General features: G+C 46.3%; 2 protein-coding genes across 5 annotated transcripts in view; one reads left to right on the forward strand and one right to left on the reverse strand.

Moving 5' to 3' along the window:
* KDM3A (lysine demethylase 3A) overlaps window positions 1–19473 on the forward strand; it is a 115311-nt gene that overhangs the window by 73895 nt on the left and 21943 nt on the right. For 3 of the 4 annotated variants that reach the window (XM_020969453.2, XM_078149292.1, XM_078149291.1), the window contains 3 exons: window positions 2427–2603; window positions 2685–2819; window positions 8020–8717. In XM_020969453.2, coding sequence (XP_020825112.1) covers window positions 2427–2603; window positions 2685–2819; window positions 8020–8100 — 393 coding nt within the window. In that variant the 3' untranslated portion in view covers window positions 8101–8717. Of the gene's footprint in view, window positions 1–2426; window positions 2604–2684; window positions 2820–8019; window positions 8718–19473 lie in introns of those variants that run through there. The other variant, XM_020969454.2, reaches the window with a different exon arrangement.
* The window catches only part of CHMP3 (charged multivesicular body protein 3), a 44446-nt gene continuing 37148 nt past the window's right edge, over window positions 12176–19473 (reverse strand). The window contains exons 4-6 of the mRNA XM_020969457.2: window positions 18032–18153; window positions 12804–12918; window positions 12176–12703 (exon numbers count right to left, since the gene is read on the reverse strand). Coding sequence (XP_020825116.1) covers window positions 12555–12703; window positions 12804–12918; window positions 18032–18153 — 386 coding nt within the window. The 3' untranslated portion in view covers window positions 12176–12554. The remainder of the gene's footprint in view (window positions 12704–12803; window positions 12919–18031; window positions 18154–19473) is intronic.

The raw sequence follows: 19473 nt of genomic DNA on the forward strand, positions 1-19473 counted from the left end.
TCAGAAAACCATGTGAAAAAGTCCCTCGTGGTATTCTTGAGAATGAGATGAGATGTGGGCTAAACAATGCAGTACATAAGTGGATTCATAGTTGATTGAATGACTGGAAAAAAGATTAATGAAATTATATCACCCTGAATGGGACACTTCAGGGGAGCTTCACAGGAATCCGATTGGTTCTGAGCTGCTGGATTTTTTTTCAGGCAGTTGGGGTTAAGTGACTTGCCCAGAGTCCCACAGGTAGTAAGTGGTATGTGTCTGAGGCCAGATTTGAGCTCGGGTCCTCCTGACTCCGGGGCCGGTGCTCTATCCCCTACGCCACCTAGCTGGCCTTGTTTGGTTTTTTTTTTAACCAATGATTGGAATAAAAGCATAGATAGAATTTTTTTCTTGCCTTAAAGATTTATTAGCAATCTTCGTCATGCCTCCCAACCATGCCCAACCCCTACTGCATATCCCTTTCTAATTTTATTTTATTTTTTGATCATATTTTGTTTTTTTCCCAGTTACCTGTCAAGACAACTTTTTAGCATTAATTTGTTTTCACAAGATTTTGAGTTCCAAAGTTTTCTCTCCCCATTCCTCCCCCTTCTGAAAATGGTATAGGTTATACATACGGTATCACATAAAACACATTTCCATGTTAGTCACAGCTGTGAAAGGAGAAACAGATCAAAAAGAAAAAAACCCACACTAAAGAATAAAATAAGAGAAAAAATGAAAAAAAAAGGGTATTCTTTAATTGTCATAATCATAAACATAAAGCCAGGTTTACAATGGTTCCAGAAAAGCTATTTGGCCTTCTCCCAGTTCCTGATAGAAACAGGCATAACACGTCTCTGCTTCTGAAGTCACTGCATGATGTTTCTCTTACTGACTCTTCTCACTGTGGAAGTGGAGCAGGGGAGAGAAAGGATGGAGATGGAACTGGCCTATGAAATGTGTCAAGAAAAAGCCATTGGGATGTACTGATGCTTTCCCAAGGCATTTGGAAAGGTTGGCCCATGGGATTTTCTAAGATATGGTATCAGTAAAGCTAGTTTCAGCTTAGGAAGCAAAAGTCTAAGAAGGATGAGTAACGTTGGTCAATATTTATCAAGTTACCATTTATTTTAATTAATCAGATTCTGGGGAAGGCACTATTGGGTAGTGGATAGAGAGCTGGCTTTTGACCCAAGGAGTCCTGAGTTCAAGTTGTGCCCCTCTCTGGGATCCTGAGCAGGTCCCTCTACCTCTCAGTGTTCTAGACAACTCTGACGTCTCCCATTGGCGAGAAAGGCCCAACCTGCCCTGATCAAGCTGTTTACACATGGCAGGGGAGGTCCCTTCAAGAATGAAGTCACAGGTCCAGGTCCTGTCCCCTTCACTAAATCTTGTCGTCGAGAATCCTCTTAGCATTGGCCCTCCAGCTTCCATAGAGCCAGAGAAGAATCAGCCATTGATGATGTCTATTGTGACCTCTCTCGTTAACTGTGGATTTTACTGAGTGACTTTATTAGAAGCAGATATTAGTATGAAATTATGGTAGAAAGGAATCCAGAATGGTCATTGTGTGGATCTTACATGGATTCCCTCTGTGTAAGCAGGCCAACCAGGAAAGGTTTCGTGTGTGTTTAGGTTAGGCGGTTAGAGAGAATGGGAATAGTAAGTGGGTACGAGCACTGTCTTTTTGACAAACCAAATAATCTAAAAACACCTTCTCAGGTGGTCTTCAAGCCTTTATTTTAATTACCGAGGCTACTTGCTAGAAATTTATTTTCCCCCCTCAGTGGCCTCATGGAAACCACCTGGCTGAGCATCATTCACTGAGGGAGTCACAGCCTCCCACCATGTATTCACACATGACAGCTGTGGTCTGAATCTTTAAAGGAATCCATGCTTGGACCAAAATTAAACCATACTCCTCATTTTTGAAGGACAAATAGGAGACGTCATAGTGGAAAGAAGTCAGAAACTGTTTTGCTTTTTCAGCAGAGTTTTTCTTATCTTGTTAGAGCATTAAATTGTGGATAAGCCTTGTCCTGATCTCAAGCCTGTGCTAAGAAATTAAGTTTAAAATAATGCATTCTACAAAGGGCTGTGGTTTTGTGGTAGCTACATTCACAAGCCATTCAGGGACCAGGCAAGCAGGATAAGATGAAGCCAAACTGACCCATTTCCTTTCCATTTATTGAATGAAATTGAATGAAATTTATTGAATGAAATTAAGTGTGTAATAAGCACCAGTAGGCAAGATCTATTTCCCTACATCCCAGGCCAGTAAGGTGCTACAGTAAGGGAAGGTTTGACTCATTAACCAGAGGGTGGGTCTCATTACTTTTATAGGCAACATGAGTGTGGGAAAAGATGTTTGAATTCGGTTTTGGAGAATTTTACTTCTGGGCAAGTATTCATTTGTTGAAAGGTATTGGGTGTGTGTGTTGCAGGTCTCGGAAGAACAAGGTCAAGAAAACCCTGCTGATCATGACCCCATTCATGACCAGAGCTGGTATCTGGACCGCCCACTCAGAAAGCGTCTCCACCAAGAGCACGGCGTTCAGGGCTGGGCCATCGTGCAGTTTCTGGGGGATGTGGTCTTCATCCCCGCAGGTGCCCCGCATCAGGCAAGAGCCGCCGTGGGTTTGGGGGTGTGCTTTCCTGCTGGGCCTGTGACTCTGGGGCTGACTTCTCTTGTTTTTCCTTAGGTTCATAACTTATACAGCTGCATAAAAGTGGCAGAAGACTTTGTTTCTCCAGAGCACGTCAAACACTGCTTCTGGCTCACTCAGGAATTTCGCTATCTGTCTCAGACACACACTAACCATGAAGATAAGCTACAGGTAAATGTGTGAGATGGGGGACAGGTCCAGCATGTGATACTGTAAAACACTAGTGTTTGGGATGGACCTCCACAGTCATTTGGGTCTGTGAGTATAACTTGGTTTTTCACTTAAGCTAAAAACTGTTACATGCATCCACATGTAGGGACGCATCTTTATGTGCTGTGTCATCCCTGAACTCAGATGATCAAGCCGATAATTAGGCATTAAGACCAAGATGATGGACAATACTTGCGGACTCCTGACCACACAAGTCTTTCCAGGTTTTTCTGAAGTCTGCCTGCTCATCATTTCTTATAGCACAATAGTATTCCATTCCATTCATGTACCACAGCTTGTTCAGCCATTCCGCAGTTGATGGGCATTCCCTCAATTTCCAATTCTTTGCCACCACAAAAAGAGCTGCTATGAATATTTTTGTACATGTTTCTATGATCTCTTTGGGATACAGCCCTAGAAGCGGTATTACAAGAAATGAATTACAGAAATGCAGAACAAAATGGAATCTTAAGTTGAGAGTGGCATTGGAACAGGTTGATCGCAATGAAGTAGCATGAGCTGAGGCATGGAAGCAGGCAGGCACAGGGTGTGTTTGCTGGAGGAGGGCAAGGTCTCATTTCCTGAAATTGGGCGGTGACTTGAACGTCAAGCCCAAAGAATCTGAATTTTACTCCTCTGCTGATAAGGAGCCATTGAGATATGAACGGGAAAGTAACAATGAACAAGTCTGTGCATCAGGAAGATGATTCTCTCAGTGTGCTGAGGATGGACGGGAGGTCAGAGGAGAAGCACCAAGATCCATGATCATGGTCCATTCTGGGTGGTGATGTGAGCCTGTAAGCTTAACAGGTTCTGGAAATAAAGGGGAGACAGAGGAAGTAGGGCTGAGAGGATCTGGTAACTGATTAGCTTAGGGCTCCCAGATGAGGAGGGGAGATAGATTCAGGAAATGGTCATGAAGGTTTAGGTACAGACAGACCTGGGCATGTTAGAGAGCAGGGGAGATGGACCAAAAGATTGGGGGCATCCGCCAGCACAGACGGGAGGGAAGGGGTTGAGGGTCCACAGTTACCCTTCCTCTCATTGAAGTCCTAGAGTAGAGGAAGAGAGAACCAGCAGTGGGCCCCTGGCCTGCTCTAGAATCTTAGCACCTCGAAGACCATCTCTGCCTGTTGATGCAGACTCTCCCCTCTCCACAAGTGCACTGAGGGTGGTCTGATCTGACCTTTGCTTAAAGACCATTCGGGGAAACTGCTCATTCTGGTTTTGGATTGCAGTGGTAGCCCAGCGGGTAGAGAGCAGCTGTAAAGCCCGGATGCCTGGGAGCAAGGCCCTCGGGCTCTCGGTGTGCTGGGCTGGTTCAGCCACCTGTGTAGGGACCCCATCTAATTGCTTTCTGGGGCCAAGTAGGGAAAGTTCAGTGCCTCTTTCCCAGGAATAAAAATTATGATCTAGGTAGCACTCAGGTACTTCCCGAGTTACCTTTTCTAGGCTCAAGGTCTCCATTTCTTCCATTGGTGTGAGAATATTACGTGTAGAGCTTTGCACCAGGCCATCTGAGCAGCAGGATTGCATATTCCTTTGTATTTCTTAATATCATGGCCAACCCCCCACCCCCAATCCTCTCCTGTCAGGAACTTAGATGTGCCCAGACCCATAAAGAAAACTGAGCTGAGGGGAGTGGTTGAGTGAGCTCAGAAGTGAGTCAGGGAGGAAGGATGAGCAGAAAGGGCCCCCACAGGGTAGGGGGGTGGGGGAGCGAGCAGTTAGCGGCCCTCTGTAAGGGCTGGCCATCACTGTTCTGGAGCTCCCAGGGAGGAAGCCAGGGACTGTGGCAGTAGATTGGCCCCTTGGGCGAGGTCTACAGGGGCCTGAGTGTGTCTGAGGCAGGGCTTGAACCCAGGTCTTCCTGCCAGTTTCCGTCCAGTGTTCTCCTCTGTCTCTTGTTATTCAGTTACTCTTTCTCTCCAGACCTCCCTCTTTTGGCCAAGGGTACCCCAGATTTCTAGGCACTCCCTCGGCATCTTCCTTGGTCCTCACTCATCCTCACTCCCGTCGTCCAGCAGCTGGCAGATCTTTTTTTTCTTTTTACCCCCATGACCCTGGATTAGTGGGATGATATTCTCACCGGCTTCCTGCCTCAGACAGCCACCTGTGACATTTTTGAAGCAAAGGCCTGATCCCTTTGCTTTTCCTGCTCAACAGACTGGAGCAGCTCCCGTCTGACACGGAGGGTCAGACAGACTTCATGACCTTGCTCCACTCTGCCTCGGCTTCCTCCCTTTCGTGCAGTCTGTGCCCAGGCCAGACTGGCCTTGCTCTTCCTCCATCACCATGTCCCATGTCCCCTTTACCTCTGCGGCTTAGAATGCCAGCTTCCTTTGGGGAAGGTCTCTTTAAGGTCCTCCCTGAGGCCTTGCCCGATCCTTCAGCTGTTCCTCCCCCCAAATCTAATACAGAGGCCTGAGGAGAAGGAGAAATAGGCTCAGAGGGAGAGTCAGGGGAAAGGCTGGTGCAGTAAGGAAGTCCACTTCTTAGCAGCCTCACTGGTCACCTTCCAACTCTCAGCTGGCGCCTGGCTCCCCCTGGGTTCCAAGTTCCCAGCGTGGAGTTTGAGTTCTTGGGCCAGGCACTTGACCTTTCATGGGTCTGTTTCCTTATGTGGACAGTGATGTCTAAGGTCCCTTTCGGCTCTAGGAGGCAGGCTCCTTCATCTGTGAAGCTTTCTGTCTGTCTGATATTGGAAGTTCACCTCCAGTCCCCTGGTGGACTCAGGTTTATCATTGCCTTACCTTGAGTTCTAAAAGTTTTTCAGAGTTGGTTTTTTTTAAAATAGTGTTTTCAGTGTATAATTTTTTCTCCTAATTCTGCTCACATAACTCTGCTCCATTACCTGGAGATTTTCCCATTTTTTTCTTTGTTCATTTCATCATCCTGAATAGGTTGGTGTGACCACCCTACTTTACCATTTTGGGGTGCTACAAAAAGCTGTCACAGATATGGTCCTTTCCTTCTTCTTTCTTTGCTCTTTGGGGTATAGGCCTCATAGTGGTGTCACTGAGTCCAAGGGCATGCACATTGCAAACTGCTCTCCAGAATGGCTTGCAGTGCCCAGGTGGGCCATCTGCCTGGTCACCTGCCAGACCTCCCAGTGGGACAGTCAGTAAAGGAACTTCTGTTCTATGGGGAAGTAAGGAACTTGGCAGAGAAGCAAAGATGTACAAAGTGTGGGGTGGGGTGGCGTGTGCCAGGGCACAGGGTGGCCATTTGGACTGGACGAGAGCATGAACGTGCGAGGGAGAGCGGTGTGTAGGATCAGATGGGAAGGGCTTTAAATGCCAAAAAGGCATTTAAGTTGGTATTGGGATCCTGCAGGCCGGAGAGGTACTGCAGCTTCTCAAGCACGGGGGCACAGTCAGACCTGAGCTTTGGGGGCATCTGTTTGGCAGCCCCAGGGAGGATAGATTGGAGGGAGGCTCTGACTCCCCAGCCATGGCATGATCACCTCGTGGTGGCAGGGCTGGTCATGAGACTTTCACAGACAGAGCAGGGACTTCGTGGTGCCTTCTCCTCATTTCCAGTTCTCTTAATTTAATGGATGAAATCCATTTCTTTGACATCTTCAGGACCCATGTAATTGAGATGTCTTTTTGAAAACTAAGCTTTGAAGTACTTCGTACTGTCATTTTACAAGTTGAAATAGACCATGATTCCCAAATGAACAAAACTGAAGCTAAAAATCTCAGCCACGCTGGAAGCTAGGAGAAAAGTACACACGGGAGAAAGAGTGAAGCGTAGCATTGTACGCAGGAGACAGAAGGGCGTTGGAGAGTGAGACCCTGCGCTGTGGCCGTGATGTGGTTTTTTCCTTCAAGGTAGAAAACATTTATTGTGGCTTTCGGTGCCCCGAGACAAAACACCCGCACAGTCAGACCTCTTGCCTTTGCTTTATCTACTTGCATCTGTGTTTGAGGGAAACCATTCCATAAAGAGTGAGCTCATGTTGAAGGCTTAGGTTTTCTTCGTTTTTTTTTATCAGTCCTTTAAAATACTAGTAGAGGGGTAAGATTAAAGAAGGTAACTTCCTGTCACTCATCAGAAGGGGGAGGGGGGGGCATGTCTTCGTCCACCTCCCGTGTATACATTTTGTTAGGCAGATCTTGGGAATCATGACCAAGAACAAAACCATGGGAAATTTAAGGTCCTGTCAGATTTTGAGCTGGAAGTGAATTCCACGTTCTTCCTAAAGGCACGCTGATGGGAAACCAAGCAGTTTGGGGGGGGGGGGGTCACAGCCGGGGGCAGCTGATGATAGTGGCGAGCTGTGAAGACCTGGCTGGCAGTCCTGCCTGTGTCACCAAGTCAGCCGTCTGACACACTGAGCTTCCTCAGTCACCAAGCATTTGTTAAGTGTCAATTCATCTTTAAAATGAGCACGCTGTCTGCACCTAGTTCATAAAGTGGCTATTAAAGAATCAAAGAGAGTGCCTCAAAACATTTAGTATTTTCTGTTGGTGGGCCGGGAGGAAGCGCTTGTGGCCCCTTCACCAACTCAGTGCCCAGAACTGTAATTCATTCATTCATTCTTTCTTACTTTTTTTTTTTGCTTTTGTTTTTAGGCAGTTGGGGTTAAGTGACTTGCCCAGGGTCACACAGCTAGTGAGGTGTTTTTTTGGTTTGTTTTTTGTTTGTTTTTTTAGGCAATTGGGGTTAAGTGACTTGCCCAGGGTCACACAGCTAGTAAGTGTCAAGTGTTTTAGTCTGAGGCCGGATTTGAACTCAGGTTCTCCTGATTTCAGGGCTGGTGCTCTATCCCCTGCACCACCTAGCTGCCCCCAGAACTATAATTCTTTGGTCGGAGTTCAGAGGGGACAGCACGTGGCATAGCTCACCCCTCCCTGAGCTGTGTCCATCCATACTTCCCTCAGCTTAAGTTTAGGAAGCTGGATTTGTGGGGCTTATTGTTTTCCCAAGTACAGACTTGACTTATCGAATTTCAGACCTTCAGGATCTTTTGGGATCCTGACTTTGTCCTTGACTCAGTTATTTCCAGCTTTTGTCACCTGCAAATCAAGTTTGTTTTGAGTACCTTTAACCATTTCAATTCAGACTGGAGCCAAAGTGAAATGATGAAAATGTCATTTATTACAATGAGTCCGATTTTAAAAATGGCTCTCAAAACTTGCTGTTTGTTGCTCAGGTGAAGAATGTGATCTACCATGCCGTGAAAGATGCGATTGCAATATTAAAAGCCAGCGAATCTGGCTTCAGCAAACCTTAAAATCCAGAACCTAACTGGAACTGACCTACTGGCAGCTGTTGGGAGTTGACCTTCTGAATCTCTGTGGACTTGGAATTCACGTTACCTCATCCTCCTTTTTAAGTAGTGCCTGACTTGAGAAGGTACTTTGTCTAATGTACATTTCTAGTGTTTACAAACACTCAGTGTGTATATGTAGTGACTGTCCACTGATCCCTTGGCATTTTAAAACTGGGACTTCTCACCTGCTACCGAGTTTTAAACCAAACTGCAAGATTACCTCTTACTGAGCTCTGGAAACCGCCTACAACTGGTCCCCGCCTGTCTGTGAGCTGACTGTCAAAATGGATTTGTAACTACTGTTAGGAGTCTTTGGGGGGGGGAGCATATCTTGTTTTATGAATGTTTGGGGACTTTTCCCCTTTGAGTCCAGAGGAGGAGCCAAGAATACAGTGGCTGATGCAGTTCTTAATGCATTACCATAGGACTTGCATTAAGCAACAGCTAAAAAAAAAAAAAAAGAATCTACTGTACAATTCATAGGATTAACCATCTTTAAGCAAATGAAATCTAATTTAATTGAGGCTTTGCTAATTTCTAAGTGTTAAAGCATTTTACATTAAACAATATTCATTTAATATTTGTTGTTGTCTTCTCTGGGTGATAACTGTTACACCTTTGTCTGGTCAACTTTCTCTCCTGCTTACACGTTATTTAAGAGCACTTACACATCACACTTTGATGCTTTGCTTAACCATAAGGATGGAACCCATTTCGTTGGTGTTTGGGCCCAAGTTCAGCCCTCCAGGTGGGTGTTAACTAGGGGCAGACAGAATTGAAGTGACACAGCCTGAAAAAAGAAGCTCCTTCTAGAAATGACTGGAGTGCTAGGAGGGGCTCGCTCACATGCTGCCCACAGCTTAACTCTATAACCGAAGATTTCTTTTTACTTAGATTTGGAAAACAAGCAAATGATTCCTGTTACTGAGAGGAACTTGACAAAAACAAACACAAACTGGGCTCAGCTCTCCTCCCCAAAAGCCAGACTTTAGAGTTAAAGAGGGCTATGACTGAAGCACAAATGATTTGTGTTAATTAGTGAGGCCCACACTTTTGTTAAACACCTGGGACTCAAGACACCAGCTGAGGGGAAAAAAAAACTATCTTCATCCTCGTCCAGTACTTAGAGAGCCTAAGGACTCAGTTTAAGATAACTCAAGGTCACACAGTAAGTAAGAGGTACAGAGCTGAGGATAAAGGAATTCAAAGCACTTTATTCTGGGAATATGTTGCTAATTTAATATTGTAGAAACTGAATCCTACCTACTCAAACACAGAAATAGCATATGCAAAAAAATACATGGAAAGCCTTCTATAGATGGGAAGAGACAACTTAAAAAATGTTATCACGTCCCAGCTGGTTGGGAGGGGGAGCCAGGATTCATACCCAAGAGTGATGCTTAGCTCCTCACCTCCCCAGAAGCCCCAGCACCATCGTCCCAAAACAGTCCTCCAAAGAAAACTGTATCACAGGTATCTTAAGTACTTGTAAACAGACTTGGGAGGCATACTGTGTAACTGTATTGTCCTAGCTGAAATTTAATGTCTAGCACATGGGCCTTTTGATCTCGGCTACATTTTTAAAAGATGCATGGCATATGAGAGAAGGCCCCATTACGTTGCTGTTTGGGGGATAAAAGAAACCTTAAGATCAATTCCTTCAAGCAACTGTTTCTATTGGATTGTAAAATTCTGAGAATCTGTGCAAGAGCTCTTTAGGAGGAGACCTCCAAAAAGGGGTGGGGGTGTGTATAATGTTAACATTTATATAGCACGTGAGGTTTGCCAAGCACTTCACAAATCTCATTTTATCCTTACAATAATGCTTGTTAAATAAAGCTATTTATCCCCATTTTACAGATGAGGAAACTGAGGCCAGCAGTTTAGCTTGTCCAAATGTCTGAGATGGTTTTCTTGACTGCAGGTTCAGTGCTCTCTAGGGCTCCTCTGTAACACTACCTCGATGCCACACATACGCTTACACACACACACACACACACACATATACACGCATACACATGGCATCAAGGGAGTGCTATGGATGAACCCTATCCACCTTTGCAAAAAGGAAAGGTCCCTTTGGCCTAGGGAATCAGGGAGAAAGAAGAGAAATGGGATGAAAAAGGAGACTGAGGACAGGACTCACATGGGTCGGGGAGCTCTGAACTGCTGGAGTGGGGCTCAAGCCAACTGGGCGTGTGTCCACACTTCTTCCACACCACGATGACCCAGGTCAGAAGCTGGACGGGTCAAAGCTGTGCCCATCAGCAGGTGTTGGGCAGCCTGGATGCGATAGGGAGAGGCGGGACAGCCACTTCTGGGGGTGGCTTCTCAAGAGCTCTGAAGACCCGTGGGCACAGGTGGCCGGTACCTTTCTCCCCTGCTCAGTCTGCGTCAGTGACACTGACAGGCTGTCCACCAGGCATGGAATTCTCCTCATTTCTGCCTCTGTCTCAGCTAAAATCCTCGTCAGCAAGAAGCCTTTCCTGGTCTGTTTCAGCACTAGCTAGTCTCTTGCCTTGGAGACTTCCTGCAAGTCCTTGTTCTGCACAATTGTTGGCATGCTGGTCTCCCTGCATTAGAGTGTCAGCTCCCTGAAAGCAGGCCACGTTTTGCCAGTGAATGCATCCCTAGTGGTGCAGGCTTAGTAGGCGTGGCTTCAGGCACACCCTCAGCAGGCAAGCCGCCTCTGTGCGGGTGGAATGAGAACAGGAAGGTCGTACTGAGCCTCAGGCTGCACACATGTGCACAAATTCAGGGTCTCAGCCTTGAAGGCTAGCCCAGCTGCCTCCTTTAACAAATAAGGAAACCAAGGCTCAATCAGGGGAGGATCACACAGGCAGTCACGTCAGAAGCAGGAGTGTCCTGGCTCCAAGTGCTGCACTGTCTCCATTATGCCTACCTGGTCCCTCAGGAGGCAGCCTCCTGTAAGCTTTCCTAGCTCCCGGTCGTGGTGCCAGCACATCCACCAGGCTTAATATGCACTTGGATAAACGAACCAGCCATTAGCCAAGTCAGTGGGTTTCGTCCATGCTTTCAAAGGTGTCTTCCTTTGGGGGCCGGGGGTGGGAGAGAAGATGGGAAAACTGCTGCTTTTTAAAAGAGGGTTTCAAGGGGGATTTTACCCTACTGCCAAGTAGCTCTTAAGAAGACCAGTGTAAGAAGACCAGTGGGAGTCTGACAGCCCTCAATTCTCTCAAGTGCCCAGGCAAGGGACTGGCTGGTCAGAAACGGGAGGTCACTGGCCTGCTGCCTCCATTAGCGAGGGCTCAAACAGAGGGCAGCACAGCCCAGCTGCCTCCAAAAGAAAAGCAGAGTGTGACCAACCTCATCTCAGCCACTCCAAGGCTGGAGGAGGGACCCAAGCATGCTGGCAAAATCCCTGTTTTGCCATATTCCACTTTGTGACAGAGCAGTGGAAAGGGGCTTTTGGCCTGAGAGTCACGGTCAGCCGGTCAGCCAGCAGTTCCTCCAGTGATGTACGACGACAAGCTGAAGGGAAGGGAGCTGCGTCACCTAGCTCTGCACAGTCAAGAATCCCCAGGAAGCCTGGTGTTCCTTGTACTCTCACTAATATAATACACCAAAGCCCTCCTGTGATGCATTTCTAGCTGTACTTTAAGAACTCTGTTCACAGCAGCTACTCAGAACGGATGACTGCATGTCACCTACCAGCTCTCAGCTCGTGAGGAAGCCCTGACTAGCAGCAGGTGGCATTCTCTCCCTCTTCTGCGGCAGGGAGAGAGGGCAGAGCAGAAGCACCTATCCCCGACAATAAAAGCAGATCGCCCCGTAAGTGCTAGTGAGACGGCAAAGCAGAGCCCGCAGCTGCCCCGGGTGCCAGGAAAGGGACGCTGCAGGAGGACCAGAGGGCGGGAGGCACTAGCTGTGGCAATCCTGCCGAGGGCTGCGTGTCCCAGACTTCGCGAGAGCCATGCCCTCAGCCGAGTGTACTTTGAAGGCCATCCCTATAGGGCGAACCGGCCTGAGGAAACAGCCTGTAGCTTTTAGCATAGAACAGAAGAAACGGTGGGGCCAGGCTTAAAGCAGAAATTTATTAAAATCCACTTATAGTGTTCTTCAGAAAAACGTACAGAGTGTTTAACATTCAGGCAGCAGAAGACTTAGAAGTGCTTTGTGGGCTTTTTCTCCACCCCAAACACTTTGATAACCGGAAATTACACACTACCATGACAACCATCGTCTCAGGTTAAGTGTCCCCTCTTCCACACTGTGGCAGCCCCATCCCCCTCTGCAGGGAGTTCAACAGAAATGAGCAGAAAGAACCCTCTGTAATGTGATAACAAGTGACGAGTCTTTCACAGGAGCTACGGAAAGTCGCTCGTGTCCCAGCTGGGGCATCCGCCGGGTGGCCCAACAAGACCACTTGATGCTGGCAGGACGGGCATACCCACCTAGCTCCGCAGGGTGGCGAGTCGGGACTGCATGGCTTCCAGATCGTCCTCCTCCTCCTCCTCCTCCACCTCGGCAGCAGCTGCCGCCCCAAAAGCCTCAGGCTCCGGAAGAGCATCCGTAACTTTGCTGGGTGCTTTGCCTAAGGCCCCTGGAAAGGAAAGAGGTTGTGAAGAAAAAGGGAAGAAACCCCTGGCTTGGGCACCAGAGGGGAAACGAGACAAGACAGAAGAGTGCACGCGTGTCCTCACCTGCTGTGAGCTCAAAGAGAACCTTGTCAATCTCCATCTCCGCTGCTTCCTCCATCTCTTCCTGATCGTCCATGCTTTCAAAGGTGTCTTCCAACATCTCCTCTATGATCCCCGCCTAAACACCAAAGAAAGCGCGTTCCTGACCCAACTGCATAGGAGAAGGGTCCTGTGCTCACACGGAAGGTCACGCTAAGCCCTTCATCCACTCCCCTCCGGGGGCCTTGGTCTCTTCACATATAAAACAAGGCCCCTGAGACCTTCTGGAGTTCTATCATCCCGTGCTTGCCTATGGCATACCACAAAGGGCACAAAAGGAAAAGTGGTGTCTGGTAGGATGCTAGAAATCCACTCTTCCCATGTTCATCCTGACAAGCAGAAATCTAGTCATATCTGGCACCTTTATAATCATAACACTTAGCTTCTGTGTAGCTCCTTAAGATCTGCGAAGTACTATATGTTTTCTTCATTTGATCCTCACAAATCTAAAAGGTGGGTGCTATTATCTCCATGCTAGAGATGAAAAAAACTGAGGCTCAAAGAGCAAAAGGATGGCCCAGGGCCATATAGCTACGAAGTGAGGCAGGATTCAAATTGGAGGTAGGCTGGAAGAAAGAGCAAGCAGGACGATGAATCCCACCACAAAGAGCTAGTAAGGTGACAGAGGTGTTTCAGGAGGACTCCAAATAGCTAGCGTCAAAGCCTCAAAGAAAGGGAGAGGTTGGGTACAATTTCAACTAGAATTTTGAGAAGAGATGAAGAGCTTTAAAATGCTTTTGTAAGCAAAATTAGAGTATCAGAGGAAAAAACTGGAAAAGAAAGGAAAGCTATAGAAGAATCGGAAAGGGAATTAACAGCTTGGCACACAAAACCTCATCCAAGCAGCAAACTCCTTGAAAATGAGAATGGACCAAGGAGAAGCCAATGACTCCAAGAGAAAACAAGAATATTAAAACAAAGTTAAGACTGGGAGAAAAAAAAGGAATAAGAAGAAAATGTAAGGTTACCTCCTAGCAAAAACAACCTGAAAAACAGATTAAGGAGAAAAAAGTTAAAAATCATTGGACTATTTAAACGCCCGGGGAAAAAATTAAGCCTGGACAGGAGTTATCTTCCCAGTGGACGTACATGTCCAGTCTGGTGCTTACTGCTAGGGGACTGGGTAGAATGCTCTGTGCCAGACAACCTGCCAAGTCCGAGGGGACACCAAAAAACGCAAGAGACAAGCCCTAGCCACCAGGACTACAAACAAGGGCTCTGGGTAAAGGGGGAACCTGGGCTGAGCCTGAGAGCCAGAGAGCAAGTGGAAATCCAAGGGGTCCGCCCATCGCCTCCTCAAATGAAAACTCCTGCAACCTCACGGCCCAAATCCGGAGCTTTCAGGTCCAAGCAGAAACACTTCGAGCAGCAACATGAAAGAATTCAAGGGCCGAGGAGCCACAGCTAGAACCACCAGCACCATAAAGGAACGGACAGCCCGGATACAATGTTCCACAAGGCAAAGGATGTACTCAGCAGCACAAGTGAGTATAGTTCTACAGAGGAAAAATGAATTTTTCCTCAAATCGAGGTCTTTCAAGCATCCCTGATGAAAAGAGCAGTACTAGCAGAAACTCTGAAGTGCAGAGAAACACTGAAAAGGTCAACCTAAGAGAACAAGAAGTGACTAAACCAGGATGAGCTGCTTTCATTCAAATACAGGGAGGTGATACATGTGTCTGTCCGCTGCAAAGCCTGTCATCAACAGGGGTCACCGAGGGAGTCCAACGAGACAAGGCCTGTTAGGCCTGGATGGTCTCAGGATGTGGGAAAGAGAGGAGAAGAAGAAAGAAAGTGGAAGGGAAGGGAAAGAAAGGTTACAGAAAATGATCTCACATAATCCATGTGCCCAAGAAGACATTTATCCAAACAAGGAGGAAGGGGTAGAAGGGGCAGAAGACACCTGACCCTCACTCTGATGTGGACTAGGCAGTGGAAGAAACCACACACACACACACACACACACACACACACACACACACACACACACACACACACACACACACCCCGACACAAATACATTTTACTTAACAGGGAGATAGGAGGAGAAAGGGAGGGAGGGAGGGCAGATTAAGGAAGAGATAAGCCCTAAGGAAAACAAATTCTAACTAAGGATGTACAAAATATTTACAGCTTTCTGAGGTGGCAAAAAATGGAAATCTGAGAGGTGCAGGAGTGCTGATCAGCTAGGGAAGGGTTGAAGAAGTTATACATGTGATGGAATACTCCTGGACAGACTAAGAAATGATGACAATGACGCCATCCTTTCTGACCTCTCTTTCTCTCCCTCTCTCCTCACCCTCCCCACCCCGCTTCCCCCCCCCCCCCGACTCCATCCTGAGCCCTCTCTTCTCCTTTCTCTTGGCAATCTCATCAGCTCTCGCAGACTGAACTGCCCTCTCTATGCTGATGACTGCCTTTCAGACACTGGAGAGTGGATGTTCAATAGACATCTTAAAACTCAACATGAGCGCCACAATCCGCCCAGTCCTCCAGGCTCATGATCCAGGTGTTGTCCTTGACTCTTCATCTCTCACCCCTCTTCCCATATCCACGCGGTTGCCAAGGCCTGCTGTCACCTGTAGAACATCGGACCTTCCTTCCTCGGACCCTGCCACTCACCCCTCACCTCACATCTGGACTATCGCAACAGCTGCTGGGGGGGTGTCTCTGCCTACGTCTCTCTCCGCTCTAGCCCATTCTCCTTTTTGCCACTGAAGTGCTGGTCCGATCACGTCACTGCCCCACCAATAAACTCCAGTAGTTCCTTTTCACCACCAGGACCAAATTACACATCCTGTTTTGGTGTTCAAAGCCCTTGGGAGCTTAGCTCCTCCCCTTTCCAGTCTTCTACCTTGCACTGCCCCCCACCACATAATCTTCAATCCAGCAGCCTCCTGGCAGTTCCTCTGAGACCCTCCCATCTGCCAAACCTGGGCCCAGTCTCTGGCTGCCTCCCGCCCTCCTTTAAGTCCAACTAAAATCCCTCCCACAGGAAGCCTTCCCCAATTCAATTCTAGTGCCTTCCTTATTTGCAGCTTGTTTGGACTTAGCTGTCTCCTCCATTAGATCATGAGCTTGAGGGCAGGGACTGTCTCCTGCCTTCTCTGTATCCCCACTACTTAGCACAGTGCCTGGCACACAGTACGTGCTTAATACTACTGATTTGTTGATGACTGCAAAAAGGTTATGTAATATCGGGATGCTCTTTGAACACATAATATTCATACATTCACTTATAAACATATTTGGTCCTGGAGTTTTTTCTTTGGGTTCATTTATGACTTGTTCAACTTTTTTTTCTCTGATTTTTTGGGTTAAACAGTCTATTTCTTCTTTTGTTGATCTGGATTATTTTATATTTTTATTTATTTCCTCTAAGTTAATGGTTTTGTTATCATATTTTGCTAACAAAATAGTTCTTAATAATTTCCTTTACTGCCTCTTCAACTGTTCCTAATTCTCTTTTGTCATTTTTGATATGACCAATTTGCTTTCCCTCTCTCTTTATAAAAATCACATTAGCTGTTTTATGTATTTTTAAAGTATTTTTTCTTCCCAAAAAATCAGTTCCTAGTTTTATTTATGAATTTATGAAATTGCTTTCAATTTTTTAAATCTCTTCAATAATTTTCAGCATTTCTCCTCTGTTGTTTGGTTGGGAGGTTTTGATTTTTCTTAGCTGTCTATCTAATCCATTAATTTGTTCTTTTGTTGATGACAGCATTCACAGTTATAAAATTTCCCTGGAGAACTGATTTAGCTGCATCCTGTAAGTTTTGGCCTGTCGTTTCATTAATGTAATTTTCATTGAAGAAAATTTAAAACTGTTTATCTGGTTTGTTCTTTGACCTACCAGCTCCTGAGAAGTTATTTAGTCTCCAAATTTTAATTCTTTACTCTAAAGCCCTTTAATGATCATCCTTTTTATTGCACTGTAAATGGCAGGTTAGTATTTCTAATGGTTTTACATTTTTTGATGAGGCCCTTATATCTCAACACAGGGTCAATTTTTAAAAATTTTTTTAAATTTCTTTTTTATTTTATTTATTTATTTAGGTAAGGCAATCGAGGTTGAGTGACTTGCCCAGGGTCACACAGCTAGTATCATGTGTCTGAGGCCAGATTTTAACTCGGGTCCTTCTGACTCCAGGGCCAGCGCTCTATCTGCTGTGCCACCTAGCTGTTCCTAGGGTCAATTTTTGTAAGGGTGCCAATTACAGCTTAGGAGGATGCAAATTCTTTCCTGTTCCCATTTATTAATCACCTCAGACTTATCATCTCTAATTTTTCTAAAATTCTATTCATGTCTAACTTTTCCCTTATATTTGTCTAAGTTTCAAAGGAGAAAATGTATTTTCAATATGTCTAAACAGAACCGTTTCAAAGAATAAATTTAGAATGATCTTCTCATACTCCACCGAATTTAAGACCACATATTATATTTTAACACAAATCTCAGTCCCTGGCCTAAGGGTGGCCCTTCATCTAGGACTTGGTCCTTTTCCCGTAACTATCATGAGGTGACTGGAAAGGAAAAAGAGAGAGAAAGAGAGAAGCTGAGAGCTAGAATGGTACATCAGAGAGGACACCGGATTGGAAGTCTTTGGACCTGGGTTCAAATCCTAGCTCTTCTACTTAACTGTCCACGTGACTTTGGGCAAATCCCCTCCCCTCTCTGGGCTTCAGCTTCCTCGTGTGTAAGATGAAGGAAGGGCTGGACTAGAGATCAGCGGTTCTCAAGAGGTACACTGTGGCATACTGCTTTCCCTAGGTATATTTCAAAATACAAATCCTTGGAACTTGCACATTCCCCAGCTTCAGTGTGCGGACTCTTCCTCCCAGCACGGTGCTGGGCGGCCACCACAGCAGCCAGCAAGAAAAGAAAGAGTCAGGAGGTGGCAGAAGATAAGAAGAGATGCTGTAATTCTTCACAAGAAATACTATGCCAGGAGAAAAAAAAAGGTTGAGAACCACAAGGCTCAGCGGCCTCTCAGGTTTCACTGAGGTCTAAATCTATAATCCTGTGGATCAGGCTTCACCTTTACATACAACATACGCCTAGGTGTCTCCTGGCACTGTTCACGTTCTGAAGGATGTATTGCCAGGACATCCCACGGAATTTCTCTCAAGATCTTCCTGCAATCTACAGCACAGAGGGTCACCGTGTGATCTGTAACCAAACATCTCACCTTCATCATCTCTTTGGACAGATCCCTCATGGTTGCCTGGATCTCTGGGATCTTCACTAGGCTCTGCATGGCTCTCATCACTTCTGTGCTCTTCTGTAAGGAGCCAGCCACTCGAAGGACAGCTGGAAGGGGAAAGTGTTTTCGCCATGAGTGCCACAGTATACCGAGGCCAATGACACAGTAAAGCCAATAATAGAGACACAGCCATTCCTTAACCACACTAATGGAAAGTCAAAGCCACTTCCACATGCCTAGAGGAAGTCTGAGCCCTGAGTGGCCTGGATTAGAACTCCCTGCTAGCTGCATCCCAGAGCCACTCCCAGGGACAATGCGGGGAGGAGCACCTGTCTTCCCCTCATGGTTACTGTCCCTGTGTGACAGTGTCACTCCTAGGGAACAGTTTCCTCCCCTACTGCACTGAGAAGAAGTCAGTCAGTCAAGTAGGAGGAGAACCAGGGGAGAGCTGTGTCCTGAAAGCCTAGAAGGTAGAAAGCTCAAGAAGGATGAAGACTGAGAAAAAGGCCACTGGAGCTGGCAATTAAGAGATTATTAGGAACTCTGGAGAGAGCAGTTTCAGCTGAATAAAGACACTGGGAACCAGACTGCCAGGTTTAGAAGCCAGTGAGAGAAAAGGAAATGAAGAGATTGTGTGCACTGACGAAATATGGTGGTGTCTATGACAGTAAGAAGGAGAGCTGGAAGAGGGACAGGTTTGGGATGAAAGACCACACAATGAGGTCTGTGATGCTGATCGCAACCATCTAGGTTTAGTCATGCAGCGAGGCTCCTCTGTCCTCTCCCAAGTAGCCAGGGGAGCAGGCCTCGCCAAAGCCACGTGGGGACGGGGGAAAGTCTGAGTGTGCTGGATGGCAGCTGGGGGTGCTCCACGTGACCAGGTAGCTGAAATCTAAGCACCATGGGACACTGAGAAAGAAGGAAGCTGGGAAAGGGGAGAAAGGTGGTGGAATGGCAGGTGGATTCAGTGGCTCCAGGAGAGGTGTGGCTGTGTTCCAGACAAGTCTCATGACTGCCCATTACTTCCATCATCAGGCTGATTGATCAAACACTCCTTAGGGTCAGGGCCAAGGGCAAGGCAAAGGCCACCATTTTGAAGACTACTGCCTTACAGTATACTCAATTTATTCCCCCCCCCCCAAAAGGGTAGAGAAGTAAAATCTCTCTCTAACCGCTAAATTTAAAAATCCTTTGAAAATAAAAAGAATTACAGATTGTGTTATTATAAGAAAGATATTTACATTAATATAATAAAGTTTCTATTGATAAAAGGGGAAGAAATAGAATAAATCAAATCATAAATATAAAAAATTATTAATAAGAACAAGAAAAATTATGTAAATACAGAACACTCTGTATTATTTATAGAGTGCTAGCAGATTTTAAATAAGTCTATTGATAGAAGCAAGAGAAGGAAGATTTGGTAA

This window comes from Phascolarctos cinereus, unplaced genomic scaffold, assembly GCF_003287225.1.
Source record: "Phascolarctos cinereus isolate Bilbo 61053 unplaced genomic scaffold, phaCin_HiC Scaffold_2;HRSCAF=192, whole genome shotgun sequence".
Classification (NCBI taxonomy): domain Eukaryota; kingdom Metazoa; phylum Chordata; class Mammalia; order Diprotodontia; family Phascolarctidae; genus Phascolarctos; species Phascolarctos cinereus.